The sequence below is a fragment of the Astyanax mexicanus genome, chromosome 3, assembly GCF_023375975.1.
Source record: "Astyanax mexicanus isolate ESR-SI-001 chromosome 3, AstMex3_surface, whole genome shotgun sequence".
NCBI classification, from domain to species: Eukaryota; Metazoa; Chordata; class Actinopteri; order Characiformes; family Acestrorhamphidae; genus Astyanax; species Astyanax mexicanus.
The window spans coordinates 53,988,912-54,006,083 of NC_064410.1; the positions used below are offsets into that span (position 1 = coordinate 53,988,912).

Consider the following 17,172-nt stretch of genomic DNA (forward strand, 5'->3'; position numbering starts at 1 on the left):
TTGTTTGCTATTTGTTGCTTAAGCAATAACCAGATGGGATTAGGTTCTCAGGGGGTTCTGGGGTAATTTTCTCTTTTATGGGTGGTCCTCTGTGATTTTATTCCCATCTTAAAGACCCTGTTCATGTTTTTCTCAGACGTCCTCTTAAAAAATAAAATTACAGGCAGAATTATCTACTGTTTTTTACTGAACTGCCGGTAATTTTAGTCCCATCCAGTCCAGACCCACGTTCAGAGTGTCTCACCTTGTGTTAAATAAAATAGCTATTTATACACCATATTTACATATGATACACGTAAACACAACAGTGAGTGGAAATGGAAGAGCTACTGAACGCAAATGTCATGTGACTGAAATAAATAAATATATAAAATACATAACACCTCACTGCCCCTCCCCTTTTTTTAATTGCAGTCTGGATGAAAGAGTTTTATCACCGAGTAGAAGTGTGAAATATTTTTCACAGACGTCCCCCTGAGAAACTAATCCCAGCCGAGTAAGGCTTAAAACAGAATCTCAAGCTCAATACAAATCACCCCATCACACAAAATATACCAATAAACTACAAAAAATATTTGCTCTTGATGAAAAGTTTGAAATCTGCAACATGGAAACTGCACCAGTTTCATAGAATAAACCCACATAATCAAGTATATTTGTAATTAGTGTAGTCAAAGTAATTAAGAAAATACATTTCAGGCTCAGAGAAGAACGCTATTGTTTATAGGTATGCAACATAATTTTTTTAAATTCCTGTTAAAGGTCTTACCTGGTTTCTGATGAATCATGTGGTCGATCAAACTCCACCTGACACAGCGGTTCTGTGATGACCCGCGCAGACAGAGAGAACCGCTCGTACTCGGAGGGCGAGATCAGATAGAATCCTGTTACAGAGCAACATTAACGCATTAACAACTAACAAGCACATGTTCACTGTGGATAAAATGTGTTTTATATAAACACACAAATACCTTGCCCAGTCTTTGTAAACACACAGGAGGCGATGCCGCTGATGTCCTCCTTGCGGATGCAGTCGTGGCGCACCTGCGGTCTCAGTGCAGGTATACTGAACACGTGGATGTCTCCCAGGTTGGTGAGACACACCAGGCCATTCTCAGAGTAATCCTCAGAAGCCACACTGCTGAAGTTCACCAGAGCCACCTTCCGCACACGGCAGCCTTCATGAGCCGTCAGCTTAAATTTAGTCTTGGCACTAACTTTAGGCAGCATGAACACCTAGAACAAAAGAGACGTCAGTTAATCCGCATAACGGGAATCTGCAGACAAATACAGTTAAAGTGCTTAAAAAACAAATGCTATAAAACTTTACAAACTGTTAACAATTGCTTACTTGTAGAGACTGTCGCTGACATTTACATTGTTTTCATACATTTTAGTTTTATTCAGAGGTCACAGTATTCTAAAAGAAGGAATTTTGAGCAATATTTCCATTTATTACCATAAAAATACATTTTGTAAAATATTTGATTTTCTTTTCTTTTTTTTTTTTTTTGCACTTTCTACAATCAAATGCCATAAAGAGATGCGAAAGACTTTAAAACCCTTCTGTTGAGGTGATTCTTTATATTCCTTTTTGAACCAAAAGAGGTTTTTTTTGTTTAAGTGTACATCTCAATACCATTATTTAAATAATAAAAAAAAAGTCAATCCACACTTGATAAAAAATTGTCATTAAAACCAAATAAAAATGTTATCGTTTGGATTTCCTTTGTATTTTTGATCCATTTAACATACTCTCAGGACAATTGTGGGTTAATTTGAGAATTCTCATTTTTGTTAACTCCTACAAGGCTTCTAATTTCATTTAACTGTTTTTAATCATAGTGAATTAATTTAACATTTAGCAATCATTTCATATTCACTAATCTCATAACTGATTGCTCGTGTGCTCTGAATGTGTGAACAGATGAGGGAATCTGCAGAAATTACATGCACAGACAATTCTAGCCAGAAGACCACGGTCACAACCATTACCACCCACTGCACTGTCCACTGTGGGTAGTAATGCTTTCTATGTCAAACTCTCAACACACCCAACACTGTCCAGGCTTTCAACCATTTCTCAATCCTCAATCAGATATTTGGAATGTTCCATCACTTAAGAAGGTATGCAGTTGACATCACTGTGAAGGTCTTCACTGTGGTCACACCCACAGCGTGACAAAAAGACAAACCGGGATGTCTGATATTTATATATGTTTAGAGTTTATATCATCACAGCACACCTAATCCAACTAATGAACTGGGTCCTTGAGTCCTGGCTAAGGAGAACTAGGTTTATTACGGTGTGTTTGTATCATAACAGAAACATATTGGCTATGTTATGGCATCGACAGTGTTTGTGACTTAAGCATCACAGACTTAAATCAGTTTCTTCATATAAAGGACTTCTTCATATGTGTGTTCTGGTGGTCCCCTGAGGCAACACTTCATGATCAGTTTACATACTGCCATCCCATGCCAATGCAAAATTGGTTTATCTTACTTTTTTACAAATGCACCAACAATAGGATCTTAACATAAAAAATTCACTGAATTCTGACTTCTATATATTTGCAGTGATGAACTGCAGACACTATGCTCACCTTAAACTGCTCCTCAGAGGCAATCAGGACCGAATGGCTGCCCTGCATGTCTGGAGCTTTAGCGAGGTCTCTGGAAACTTCGTACGGCTCTGGCAGCGGGTTTCCTCTGCCGTCCAGCACAGCGATGGACACCACCGGAGCTCTGTGCATCAGCTGGATCTCCTTCCCCAGCAGGGCCTCCACACTCTGCTCCGAAAACTTCTCCTGCGAGGGCACGTCCAGGGCGTACGCGTACACCGAGCCCGAGTTCGTCCCCGCCCACATGGTGGGGCCATGGTGCGTTCCTGAGAAATGTACAAAGAGAATTATTATAGAAAAAAGGAGTTGGAGTTGCTCAGATGGTAGACATCTTAGACGTACCGATGGCAGGTACTGGGTGATGAAATGTGTTTTACTTTCTCCCTCTTAAGACAAATAAAAATGCTTTAAGAAACTTCCATTTTTGAACAAAACAGCCAAAAGCAGCTGCCAATAATGAGGATTATTACACACTCCAACCACCTACGCAAAAGCACATCTGTATCCGTCCGTAAAGAATTTCACGGGTTCATCTGAGTTTTAAGTGCAGGTGTAGAACTGCAATCCATTCTCTCAAATTTCTCAACTCCCAATAGTGTTAACCCTTCACAAACATGAATCCACAGCTATTAGACATCATGCATATTCACCTCATTAATTCAACAATAACTCTAAGTTCAAAATTTCCCCAACAAGCGTCTGACCTACTGTAAAGACAGACATCACTCAGCCTCTATTGTTTAAGACACTGTTTGAGTTTCAGAATGACCTCTGCAGATGTTGGAGACAGGGCAGGGCTTGGGTGTGTGGTCCAGAAACGACTAGACAGATCCAAATCCAGCAGAGAGGCTTTCAGAAAGGAAAACAATAGCCTGGGCGAGTCAGTTTGGCCTCAGTCAGATATGTGTTTTGGTATGATTGTATATTCTAAAGCAGTTCACACATTCAGAACAGCACCAAGAGCAAACGGTTTAAACAGAGAACTTCTATTGTAAAGTATCCAGATCACCGCTGAGCTGAGCTTATTTATAGTGGCAGGCAAATCCACTACTTCAGATTCTACTAAAACTTCATGGAGGTCTTTTGTAGTCAAAAAAGTTTTTATTCAATTTTCTAACCACCCTATAAGCAGTTCTCTGTTTTATTTGTCTTAATTTGCTTATTAACATTAACTGGCAGCACTATAAAATTATATTAGATTGCGTTTAGCGAACGCTTTAATCCAAACCGATTTACAAATGATGAGTTACATTAGCAATAGACGACATCGAATCCGAGGCAAGACATTTAGCAAAGCCTGATAGAGGCCAAAAGTGTAATACTGGGATAGAAAAGGAGGAAAGGAGGAGGTGGAGCAGGAAATGAGTTTAGAATAGCTCATTTGTTAGAAGTGTTAGAAGAGTAAGTTCTCTTTGAAGAGCTCTGTCGTTTTAAGGTTCTTTAATTTAGCGAGGGACACTCCTGATCTGGTAGTGGTAGGTAGCTTAACATATTTACGTTTTAATTTAATTACATTTTTATCACATAATTGGTTTCTGCTTTCTTTAGTAATTCATTCTTTGTATAAAAGTATATATATGTTTATAAAGTTAACACAGTTCCTACTATTGGGCTCAGTAGGTGGATTACATTTTTTTATGCTGAAATATTAAAATCAAACATTAAATCTTTAATTTGTAATTTCCCTGTCAAAAATACAAGAACGTTTTGGCATTTTAACAGAACTGTTGTGTTTGACATAAAAATATTTTCCTTCAGGATACAACAATATTGTTAAAAATGTACTAATACATGTGAGACATAGTCGTTGCAGGAGGCCTCATGCAGGTCCACCAAGTTAAATGCGGCTAGCAGCGTGCAGAACCCAGAGTAACCGGACAGACATTCTTCTTCTGTAAAAGGTCTCTTCAATCCACACTACTTACAGAAACCAATCGAGCAGTGGAGGCTCATGGAGGAATTAAACTTTAATTAGTAAACATTTCAGCTTGCATAAATAAATGTTTCATTTCAATAAACTAGATCAATGAATCCAAGACTTGGTACCACTGTAGTAAAGCAGATTCAACTAATTAATCACCAAATGAATAAACCACTGCTGAGCTGAAATACGTTTATTACAGGTAATAGAGAAAATATAGTAAGACAGCGGTCTTCATATCCATATCCTTCAGGAAAGCTGACCTAGATCACATTTATATATGCAGATAGTGTAATGTAATCAGCAGAGCACAGAGGTGACGTGTGTGTGTGTGTGTGTGTGTACCGTCTCGGAGGAAGGTGTCAGCAAAGCAGAGACAGCGCACAACACCAGAGAGTGAGTCATCAGCCGAGCGTGGCTCAATCCGTCTCTGCACCGGCGTGACCTCAGCATCCTGCTCTGCTAGATGGGCGTTAGCCTCCTGGACCTAAACACACCCACCCAGGAGAGAGAGGCAGAGAGAGACAGAAACACAAATGAACACAAACGCACACAATCAGCTGAAGAACTGCAGCAGAGTAAACACCGGGACACACAGGATCAATAATGTAAATCTAGATAAATGACTGGCGCCTGCAGAATTAGCATGATAAATGATCAATTCAGAGTGCTGCACAATCAGAGTACTGCAGAGCCTTACCACAGAGTTCACACCTCCCTTACTAATAACATAATTGTTTTTCAAAGCTGTATATAATAATCAAGTGCCCACTTCAGTTTCTGGATCAGTTTCTCTGATTTTGCTATTTATAGGTATATGTTTGTAGTTTATAGAATAAAACAACAATGTTCATTTTACTCAAACTAGGGCTGTGACGATAATTTTATTACCGCAATACCGCGGTTATGGGACGTCACCGCGGTGATGAGCTCATTACCGTCATTACCGCATTTTTTATGGCTGTCAAATCTGATTGACTGCGTTTTGAGCGGTAGTAAAATGCTCCATATAAGCACAACTGTGGTGAATTCAGTATTAATATGTCAAGTGTAAGTCCTACACTATAGGGCTGTGCAATATATCAAATATATTTTGATCGCGATAGATATTGGTGTCAAACGATCTCAAAATTCATAATATCGAATATAAAATTTTTTGTCATTTATCTGTGCTGCCGCTGCACTGGCGCGGCAGCGAATGGGTTAAGCAAAACGCGGTGTGTGGTACTCATTGAGGTCAGAACAGCTCTGGAGTCTCCTGCTCACTTCATCTCCATTGAGGCTGCTGAAGAGAGTGAAGATTAGCAGCACTAATATTGGCTCGGAAATGGAAGCTACAGGGCAGGCTCAGTAAGTTGAGAAAAAAGGAAGAAAAAGACTCAGAACAGAAGAGAATCATCTGCAAGATTTGCCGGAAAGTGGTGTCTGCACCTCTCGCCAACACATCAAACTAATTCACCCACCTCAAGGTAAACCATAGAGCCATGTAAGGTGTTCCGTGGTCACATTTTGAGAAAGTAAAATATATTAATTCATTGTCTGGCTGCTGGCTGTTCTGCGTGAGCACCGCGGAGAACGCGCGGCATTGCGCCTCAGTCTTGGTAAAAATAGTAAGGTTGGTTGAAGTGCAGTTCAAACAGCAAAGCAATGATATAAAACTATAACCACCATCTTTACTGAAATGTTGTTATCTGACCAAGTCTGAGGTAAAATGCGCTGCGCCTTGTCTCTTTCACAGCACGCGGAACTGAGTTCAGAACCGCTACAAATATAACCATATAAAACTCAGTTCAGATAAATAAACTTCAGATGAGTAAGGACAAGTAAAGTGAAACAAAAATTGTCAAACATAAAGGACAGGTTTCTATTATTTTAAAATGGAACTAATGTCTTTTTTTTTGGTCGGTTGTCTCTTGCGAGCCGATTTCTTAACGTCACGACATTTTAATCAACATATTATATGACGCGGGTCCCGTCAGGATATCTTGCGGCACAGACAGAACTGAATTGTTATTGGCGGGAACAGGAGTTTAATCAATCCAGAGGATGTGGGAGCACATTAATAAATAGTTAAGAAAATTGTAATAATCACGCAGTGATTCTCATGCACGCAACAAAAAAACCCTAAGCACAAAAAAGGAGCGGAGAATGGACCGACACGCGCGCACACACACCGATTTTTTTTTTTGTAATGTGGTAAGAAACGTGACCGCACTATTCAGCGCGGTTTTAATAAATATTTTTTTTAATTTTAAGCACTAAATGTAATTTATTAAATTTATTTAGGACCGCGGGGCAGGTGCGGCAAAACTGTGTATGTGGCGGGCTGATGCGGGATTAAAAGAAGGATTTTTTTTGCGGAACGGTAACGGGACAAAAAAGAAATGATGTCTGAATTAATTTCCTCCAATCGAATATAATTTAACATGGTTTAAGAATATAAAATAATTTATAAACAAACGAAATATTTAATATTGAGCTAATAGCCCAAGTGCAAAAATACAAAATCTGTAATACTCTGCACTGCACAATTCAAACGAAATAGCCGTAACGCAGCTGCGCTCCTGCCCTGCGATGCAGCCGAAGCCTGGTGTGAGGCAGCAGAAATTCTGGGGTGAAAACTACATAACTACACAACATAAGGAGACATAATGCACTCCAAATATTCAGGAGGGAAGTGAAATAAATGATACTGTACAGATATAATCTGTATCTAGTAGATATTTAATGAGAAATAAGAAGAGTGTGAATAAAAAAAAAAACAGACGCCTATCACAGACTTCTTGAGCCTTGAGCCCGAGGAAAGGGGTGAGAAATATATTTTTTTCGGGGCCGGGGGTCAGTGGAAAATTTTGCTGTGGATTAATTCGTCTTTTTTTTTAAAACGAATATTAGAATATTCGCTACCGATTACTGCCGAATATCCTGAGCTCAAAACCGCTATTCGGGCCAGCCCTAAAATAGATCTATGGATGGAGAAGGGGGGGGCGGACAAGCTCCTCCTTCAAAAAGTGGGGGGGGGGGTCTCGCGGTTAACCGCAATATCGCGGTGATGCGTTAGTTTTTTACCGCGGTTATAAAAAATCAATACCGCCCCAGCCCTAACTCAAACAACATTTCTCCCAAATTCCAAATAAAAATATTGCCATTGCATTTATATGCAGAAAAAGAGAAATGGCTGAACGGAAAAAAAAAAAAGAAAAAAAGACGCAGAGCTTTAAGAGTTCAGAAATCAATATATGGTGGAATAACCCTGGTTTTTAAAGAATAGTTCTCATGCATTTTGGCAGGTTCTCCACCACCAGTCTTACACACTGCTTTTGGATAACTTTATTCAACTCCTGGTGCAAAAAATGATTTGATGGCTTGTGATCATCCATCTTCCTCTTGATTATATTCCAGAGTTTTTTTTAATTTGGTAAAATCAAAGAAACATTTTTCTTATTTTTTCCAGAGCTGTATAATAATAAACACTGCTTGATAACACCACCAGTTTATTATGCATTCTGCAAAACACAGTTATCAAGAGATTCATCTGATCATTTGAATGTAGAAAAAACGGTGTTCAATTCATTTTAATGGTTAGATTATTATGAATTAACAACTGCATAAAGGGTTCAATAAAGGCAAAGCCAGAAATAAAATATGAACAATTAAAATTATTTGGTGTGGCACAGTGGATAACACTACTACCTGCCAGTGAGCTAACTACCACATCATGTGGGAGACTGGGTTCAATTCCTTGCCTGGGTGACTATGCTGCACTGTACCAATCCCTAGGCAAAACTCTTAACACTACAGTGGCCACGTCTTTACTAGAAATAACCTTACAAATCACTCTGAATAGGAGCATCAGCTAAATGCCATAAATGTAAATGAATTTACTGAATTCAATTAAGTATTTTTTTTTACCCATTAGGGTTATTTATTAGCAATATTATTATAAATAACATCCAATAATCTTAATCATCAGTCCACTTCAATGTTACTCCAGGAGTGGCGGCATGCACTCAATAGTAAGAGTCCAGAGTTCTCAAAAGCATGTTTTGTTGTTTTTCGTGAACATGAATCCACTTTATTTTGTACAGCTCCGCTCTCTCTGGTTACTTTTGCATGCACATGCAGACTAAGAGGACTTGAAATCCAGTTTACTTGTGATTTCTGCTACTGCTAGACCTAGAAATTTACTTACAAAATCCAATTAAGAAACTGGAGTATGCTCATGACCACTCAAATAATCAGATGACTGCAGAAATCTGATTATTGCACAAAAAAAATCCAGACGCAGAACTTTCAGATTACATGCACATCAACTTTGGCAGATTTCATAACAGACTTTCTTAATGAGCAAATCATTAATGGGTTGGGCCACAGGAGACCAGTCACACACAAAAATAATTAGCATAATTCAGCTAGTCTTTAGCATGCTTGTTATAAGCTGCCAGTAAACAGATCGAGCCAACAGCAGGAACACAGAGAGTAGAACTGCTGACAGTGTCAGTAGTGAAGCACTCACTTTACTGGAGGGACTGCTGACCAACACACGCTTCTTCCCAGACACTCTGCTCTTCCTGATTCTCCTGAACGACTGCCGCAGAGACTTCTTCAGAGACTTGACCCGTGAGAGCGGCCCCTCCATAGCCAGAGAGTCATTAGGGTGAAGTGTGCACCTGGAGAGGAAACAGACTCTGATCATTTTCACATATTAATGAATTTATTATATGTTCTGACCTGTAACAAAAAAAAAGCATGCTGTAATACATAACCAGGTGCATGCCTTAATTACAGTGTGACACACTGAAACAATTATTAAACCTGATTTATTAGAGAAAAGTTCACTGATTAAAGCCATCCTGGATGTGCTGCAGAATAATGTTTAAGAATACCTTCTGGCTCTCAAAGCTTTCTAGGAAATAGCTTAGCATTTTTTTTATTCTTATTTCATACTAATCATATTATAAGACTTGAGACCACACAGAAATCACATTTTTTCAGCTTGATCACAATTTAATTTCACATTTTATGTCATGCATATGTCTACTGTTATGGAAAGATGCACAACAGGGTGGAAAACTTTAGTGAAAAGTAGCATTTAATAAAAAATGTGGTCAACTAGAGTTGCAGATATGTTGTTGGTCTTGGGGACCATGTTTTATTTCAAAAATACTTTTATTTATTATATTATTTAAAAATATATTTTAATTAAGTAAAATTTCACTGTGACTGAGTAGAGAGCTTAAACTTCACTTTAGCTAACTGTGGAGATGAGAAATATTCAGTGCAATTAAATTTATTTAATTTCTGCGCAAGCAAGTGTTAGTACTTTAAAAGTTGTAATGTAACTGATGTTCAAGAATTTTCTGTCAGTGCAGTTATCTGGGGATAACCCTAAGCATTTTAAGAAAATAACCTTTGACATGTTTAAATAGCTTGATTTTTATAAAAATAGCTAGACAAATAACTGAAATGCTAAATTATTAAGATGAAGAAGAAATATTTAAAAATAAGATTTAACCACTTAAAATAATCCATCAACTTAAAGCCACACTGCAGCAAACGGACCCCACTCCTGATCAAAGAAAAACAAATAAAATGTGCAAAAAGTTCTTCAAAGGTCAACTTTTCTCTATATGTTTAATAATTGGTTCATTCACAGTATATCTTTAAAACTTATTTTGTAACAGTGTTTGTGTGAAGTTTAAACAGCTATACTGTTGCACAAACATCACGTTATATTGATATTGACTCTACTACAGCTTTCTTTGTTGGCCGGGCTCCAGCGTTACCTTGCCAGCACTGGGCTCCGGCGATGGTAGTCGAAGAGGCCAAAGCCGTGACTGGTGCCAAACGCAATGAGGTTCCACTCGGCGTGCAGCGTTACCGCAGTAACCGCCGCGGGGGGCATGCACTGCACTAGGACAACCGGCTGGAATCCAGGAGCAAACACAACAGAGCCAGACTTCGGGGGCAGCCTGTCGTGACCCTTCCACGTAAAACCCTCCCGGTCCTGCAGGAGATCCACTGTGGCCACATCGATCATGTGATCGGACTTCTCATCAGACAGATACAACACGATCACCTGCAAATAAGAGACACATAGCTGAAGTTCTGACACTCATAATAACCAGTGTGTATAGTTAACTGTACACTCATTGGAGGATGGTTAGGAACATTACTGTATGGTTCAATCGTTTTTACATGTAGAGGGCTCATACAATAAACGTCCATGATTTTGTCACGACTTTTTCATGCCTTCAAGGCAAATTTTCATGAACACATGATTTTTTTAAACATCATTGCAGACACTGACAGTAAAACCAAAAATGAACTAAAAGTATAATTAAAATGTATTATACTAGGACCAAAATGAATCAGATAAAATGTTGACACGCAATATTTGATGATATAATGTTTGTCAGCTTCTGAAAGCTCTGTTGTGTAGGGCTTAATTACTGAATTAACTGTGAGCTGACATATTTTTGAGACTTGTAGACCACATTTCCATTATTTTTCCAAAACTTATCCAGGTCTGGAAATTGCCATTTTCAAATTTCATTTTTTTTTTTTTATGACCATATGAACCCAGCATGTAGACAGTTATAAATGAAGGGTGGGTTTTTTATGAACAAAAAAAATAACAAATATTCTTTAAAAAAAAAAACATTCGAAAACATTTGAATCCCTATCGTAGTGGCAGCACTCTGAGCCCCAAACTGTGAATATTTAAACTTTATGGGATGGATTACTGCAGGAGACCATTGGGAACAACTTTAACACCATGCTGAGATGTCTGACATTGCCATGCTACACACTTAAGATGTTTTAACTCAACAAATATTGCGCATTTCCAGTTTAATGTTTTAACTTGTATTATTCCTGGTAACATAGTCTTTCTGAATAGAATCACAATCAGACACTTCCTCCTGTAAATGCATTTTTGCAACTCTGAGTCAATAAAACTGAGGAATTCTCTATTGCAAATGATCTATATACCTGCATTCATTCTCAATATCTTTTAAAAGAAAATCTAAGTGTCTATATCTTCACATATCTTTTTTTTTTACACATTAAGCAAAGCAGAGAAATTGCCTACCTGCCCTGCAGTTCCAGCCACCACCAGTTTACCACTGTATTTACACAGGCAGATCTTCTGGATTCCGAGTCTGGGGTCATCACTGTATGGGTCGAAACAGCCCACCTGCACATAAACCAAAAGAAAACAGTGCAGTGGCTCAATATCCTGTTAGAGTTCAGTCACAAAGACATCATTACTCATATGGGCAGAGGCTGCATATCTTACATTCATTCACTTATAGACTATACACCCTATATAGCATACCATCTAACTTCAATAACATACTACATACCTCGTATTTCACCAACCAGACACAGATTCCAAGAGTGGTTAAACCTGAAAACTCCCAAAAATCCAACAGCACAAGCAGAGCATGTTCAATCTCTAAATGTTGTGCATAGTTTTGCTACAGAATCTGGGTTGAACATCAAGGTTTCCTTGAAATTCATTTAAATTATTAAAATGATACACATTAGAGAATCCCTTATATCCATTTTAGGCTGAAGTACAAAAAGTCATGGGATATCATGGTATTTTGTGAGTGGCGCTTGAACTGTGTGTCTCTCCACTCTTCCTCCAGACTTTGGTCCTTTGATTTCTAATAAAATGTCAAATTCACTGATGGTCAGTGATGGTATGGAGAGACATATCAGCTGGTGTTGACCCACTGTGTTATATTTTATCAAGTCTAAAGTGCAGAGTTTTCCCAGAAAATCTTACAGCACTGCTGACAACTTCTATGAGATGCAGATTTCATTTTTCAGCAGGATTTGGCACAGGGACCACACTGTACCAATTGGTCTTATATAATATTCACATTTTCTGAGACACCTATTTTTTGTGTTTTCATTGACTGTAAGCCATAATTATGAATTATTATGCTTAAAATAGATCACTCTGTGTTTTAATACATCTATATAACATATGAGTTTCACATTTGGAACTTAATTACTGAAATAAAAGAAACTTTTCAGTTATATGCTTTCACTTCAGCTAAACCTTGAGGTGCTTTTACATCTAAAAACAAAAACTGAAGGATGAGATTTTCTAAACTTTCTAATCACAGCCCACACACACTTACACTAAACTCCCCCTAGATTAGGGGGAACCTGCAGGAAACACTAAAGATTATATATAATCATGACAAATCAACTCTAAATTAACATGCTCCTTAAAAACCTGACAAGATTACAGTACACAGAACAGAGAGGAACATATAAAGCCATGAAACACAGCAGCACATATACAGCAAAACAATCCAGCCGTGCCATCCTGAGGAGGAATGCGCTTGATTTTTAGCAGATCCAAGCAAAGCGTTTCAGGCCTCAGACTGTCTGCTTTTAATTAGAGAGAAAAAAGGGAAAGGACTGCAGTGTGAATCCCACAGGCTGTACATGGCTGTGCGCCAGGCTGCAGTCCACAGCAGGGGGAAAGGTGGAGAAAGAAGAGAGAAAAGAGAAACAGGAAAAACTCCACAATTCTTATTGTGCCTTTCGCTATTAAGACGACAGCAATCTGAGACTTAATCACAGAATCTTTTAACTGAAAAATAATGTCCACGTCAGTGAATTAATAAAACCCAGCCCATGTGTGTTTGATCAAAGGCTGACCTTTCTGAAAGGAGGCCACTCCTCCTCGCCGGCCTGCGTCAGGCTGTCATTGTGGTCACAGTCAGTCTGGAAGATGTTAGCTGTGCTCAGTTTGTAGAGAGGCCTGAGCGACACTCCTGACGCATCCCAAAAGCGCACAGTGCCATCCTCGTGACTGAAGACAAACAAACGACAAATCATTGCAGGTCTGGAGGCGTCTGACAGTGTAGCTTCAACCTTCTTCCTACTCAACCATATTTTGCAAGGCAGAAATTTAGTGCAGCAGTAATTTAAAAAAAAAAAAAAAAAAAAAAAAAAAAAAAAAATCACACCTCTATTTCAAGGGCTTGTGCAAGATTTAGTAAAAACATTACAGCCGCTGGCGAAGTCTCTGCTGGCACACTGACATTAATCTGCAGACACAGGCAATTAATACTTCCAAAGCTCTTACCCAGTTAGCATCAGCTCTTGCTGTTTTGGATCTGGTGCTAAGTTTTTCCCTCCGCATATCGGCCAGTTCTGTCGAAACGGCGAGAGAGAAATAATCATTACATCCTTCTGAAGCAGCAACATCAATCACACGGCTCCAACAGTCTTCTATTCTCTGATGTAATAAACATTAAAAGCCTTTACTCTGTTGCGGGTTGATGTTTTATTGAGGGTTGTTAAATAAAATCTCTCAGTCACAGCACTTGATTCCAAGCAATTACATCTAAAAATACAGCATGAGCTTACTGTAGGCAACTTTGACCCCATATAAAACAAAACGTGCACACACCCAAAAACCACTGTACATAGTGTGGTTTCTATGGTGTTGCTTGTTGGTTGCTCTTGAATTTCAGGTAGCCGTTATGGTGTTACTTTGCAAGGCAGCACATAATCAATATAATTAAAAACACGTAGTATCAAATTCAGGGCATTAAGGCCAATTTATAATTCTACATGACACCTACGGCCTATGATTTTGTACCCTGCGCATAGCCGCAACCTGTACGCCATAGCCTATGCCGTAGCCCGACACACAACTCTCCAGAAAAGTAACTGTACTGCATGCCGCGGACAGCCGCAGCTGTGATTGGTCTACCAAGCCTCGCATTCCTGCCTTCACGGTATAAACGGCACAGCGACGAAAAGCCACTGATACACGTTCAGGGCGTATAGACATGCCTTAATATAAATTGTTCTTCAAACTGCAAATAAATAAATAAATAAATAAATAAAATTAAATTAAATAAATAAAAAATAAATGCCTCAGCATCAACAGGTAACCTGTTTTATATTATAGTAACATAATACCTGAAATATAAATCTTAAAATTTGTACCTAACCGCCAACTTTCCATTTTAAAATGGTAATAATGAGATTTTTTTTATATATTTAAATCACTGGGGTAATATGTAGCTAAGGTTATCCCTAGCAAATATATTTTTACCTCAGTGTAGTGTACTATACAAATTAAACAATAGACAATAGTTCTTAACTCGTTCATACATGCTTATAAATTAAATATAGAAATACAAAACAGGAAACAACTTTGAATAACCCTTGGATCAGTGTTGCATTACTAAAACACTAGCACTGTAGAAATTGCTTAACATGGGGGTATTATTATGCTGCCGTCTTTCCACAGTGCTCTGATATGCTTGTGCTTTAAGTGCTTGTGTATAGCAGCTTCAGTCCAGCTTGCTCTTCAGAGAACTTAAAAGCTGTCTCCTTTTATTATTTCAAACTATTTCAAATTTTCTCATTTCCTCTCAACCCACTCACTAGGACTCCATCACTAGTTATGTCCTCCTAAGAGAGTGAAGACTAGCACATGCCTCCTCTGATACATGTGATTGTGCCATCTACCCACCCAGAGAGAGCAAGGCCAATTGTTCTCTCTCAGACTCCCCTGCTGATGGCAAGCAGGCACTCAAACCAGATTCAAACTGGTGATTCTTGGATCATTGTGGCAGCACCTTAGTCCCCCGGATGGGTGGCAGCACTATTTTAACACATGGTAGTGATAGTGTGTGGTTTTGGATATGAACCCTGTCATCTTTGCAAATAATCAACACAAATGATAAAAATCAAGGTGTTTTTGCAATGGGCATCGTGTCAGTGAGTGTTACAAAGGCTTTGCCTTTTTTTTTTAGTGGTTAAGGTGGTGTCCCACAATGGTTGCAAGGCATTTGCATTGGTAATCCCAGGTGGTTGCTCTGGTGACTCAAGGTGATTGCTCAGGTGTTGTCAAGTAGTTGATGCGGTACTCTATGTGGTCGGTTGAGTGTTCTCAAATCAAATTTGTCACATCACAGACTACAGATGTACAGGTAAGAGAACAACTTTTCTCCCACAGTATGCAGAGAAAATATTTACAACCAAGAAGAATAAGTAAAATAAAAATAAAAAATACTATTAACTAAATATATACAATAACTTTTACACTATATACATTATTGCACTGTAGATGTGTGGTAAAATATAACTAAATATGTAGATATTACAATGCTTACTATTGTACATGTAATATATAATATCTGAAAGTTTTACAAACTTTTGAATCCTATTCTGTCCTATACAGAAAACATTCCATTAAAATCCGTTGCTAAACAGCACTGCAGCAGCATATGTGCCCTGAAGCGTAGCTTCCCCTATATATAGTGGATAGCGCATGTTTGTAATTTCCATAGCCAGCGTGCCTCAATCTGTGTGTGATCAAATATTGCACATTTGCCAGTATCTGCTAGACTGAGAATGGAATACCAAACACACACACAGCAGTATCTAACCTCAGCACTGAATGAAACAAGCCTAATACTCAGACTAGTCAATTTCATCACTGACTGAACACACTGCCTTTACAACACGTGACACATTATCAGAACTACAGCAGGTCTGAAGATGTAATCAATAAAATCAGAACATGTACTGAGACAACTGACCGTGTGAGTCTGCAGAGATCCCTGCTGCTGACCGGCGCTGACCACCCTCTCCCACAGCTTGGTTGGCACGTTGGAGATGTGGTAGGAGCAGGTGATGGCCGAGGAGTGTAGAGGAGCCAGGTAAGGGGCGGGGATTGTGGGCCAGCCAGCTGTTTGAAGGTCTATCACCACCAGCTCTTCCTCCAGAAGGACAACAAGGGCTGAAGGATCATCAAATTCTATAAAACAAACATGAATACACGTATTTACATTAAATATAATTTATTCTATTAAATATTATGTATTCTTATTAATAAATACAAAGCACCCCCCTGACACACAACACAAATTCGGTTTTATATAAATAAAAAATAAATAAATAGTTGGTAGTCACCAATACCTTTGTTTAAAAAAAGATTAGACCTTCTAGAGACAAGAAATGACCATACCGATAATTATACTGAAATCATGACTATCAGACAACCCACAGATTTGACATTTCTTCTTTAAAAAGGTTAAATGTATGTATTTTAATTGAAGTTGACAGTTCTATTTTTTGTCCTATGAGTTTTCTAAGTTAAAGATCATCTATGAGAATACTGGGTTACATTGGTATAAATGGCGATCAGCATGTTAAAAATCTCATATCACAATATTTAGACATTTTAAAATATTATGTAATCACATTATTTTTGACACAGCGACTGAAAAACTGCTACTTATATACTTTTATACAAAGTAGAGTGAGTTTTACATAAACCTTTGCCTTTTATCCAATTAAACAGGACTGATTACACATTTTAATAAAATATGTACTTCGTTAGAATCATTTAAAGTGTTGACAAAATAATAAAATTGTACAATATAATAAAATTGTCAAATTCAGGGTTTATACACTTTAACCAGTAAATTTCCATGATTTTTTCATCCAGGCAAATTCTCATTAACATACAATATTGAAAACAGTGCAGAAAAGGACAATAAAATAAAAAATTATTTAAGCAATGTTGACACAATCTTCAATAATAATAAAATGTGTGTCAGATCCTGAGAGCTT

General features: G+C 38.1%; 1 protein-coding gene across 3 annotated transcripts in view; it reads right to left on the reverse strand.

The window, feature by feature from the left end:
* The window catches only part of llgl1 (LLGL scribble cell polarity complex component 1), a 69,000-nt gene that overhangs the window by 6,452 nt on the left and 45,376 nt on the right, over positions 1 to 17,172 (reverse strand). For all 3 annotated transcript variants that reach the window (XM_049475491.1, XM_022683351.2, XM_007247848.4), the window contains exons 10-19: positions 16,137 to 16,354; positions 13,661 to 13,728; positions 13,231 to 13,384; positions 11,639 to 11,743; positions 10,332 to 10,624; positions 9,062 to 9,215; positions 4,891 to 5,032; positions 2,607 to 2,890; positions 972 to 1,236; positions 770 to 884 (exon numbers count right to left, since the gene is read on the reverse strand). In XM_049475491.1, coding sequence (XP_049331448.1) covers positions 770 to 884; positions 972 to 1,236; positions 2,607 to 2,890; positions 4,891 to 5,032; positions 9,062 to 9,215; positions 10,332 to 10,624; positions 11,639 to 11,743; positions 13,231 to 13,384; positions 13,661 to 13,728; positions 16,137 to 16,354 — 1,798 coding nt within the window. The remainder of the gene's footprint in view (positions 1 to 769; positions 885 to 971; positions 1,237 to 2,606; positions 2,891 to 4,890; positions 5,033 to 9,061; positions 9,216 to 10,331; positions 10,625 to 11,638; positions 11,744 to 13,230; positions 13,385 to 13,660; positions 13,729 to 16,136; positions 16,355 to 17,172) is intronic.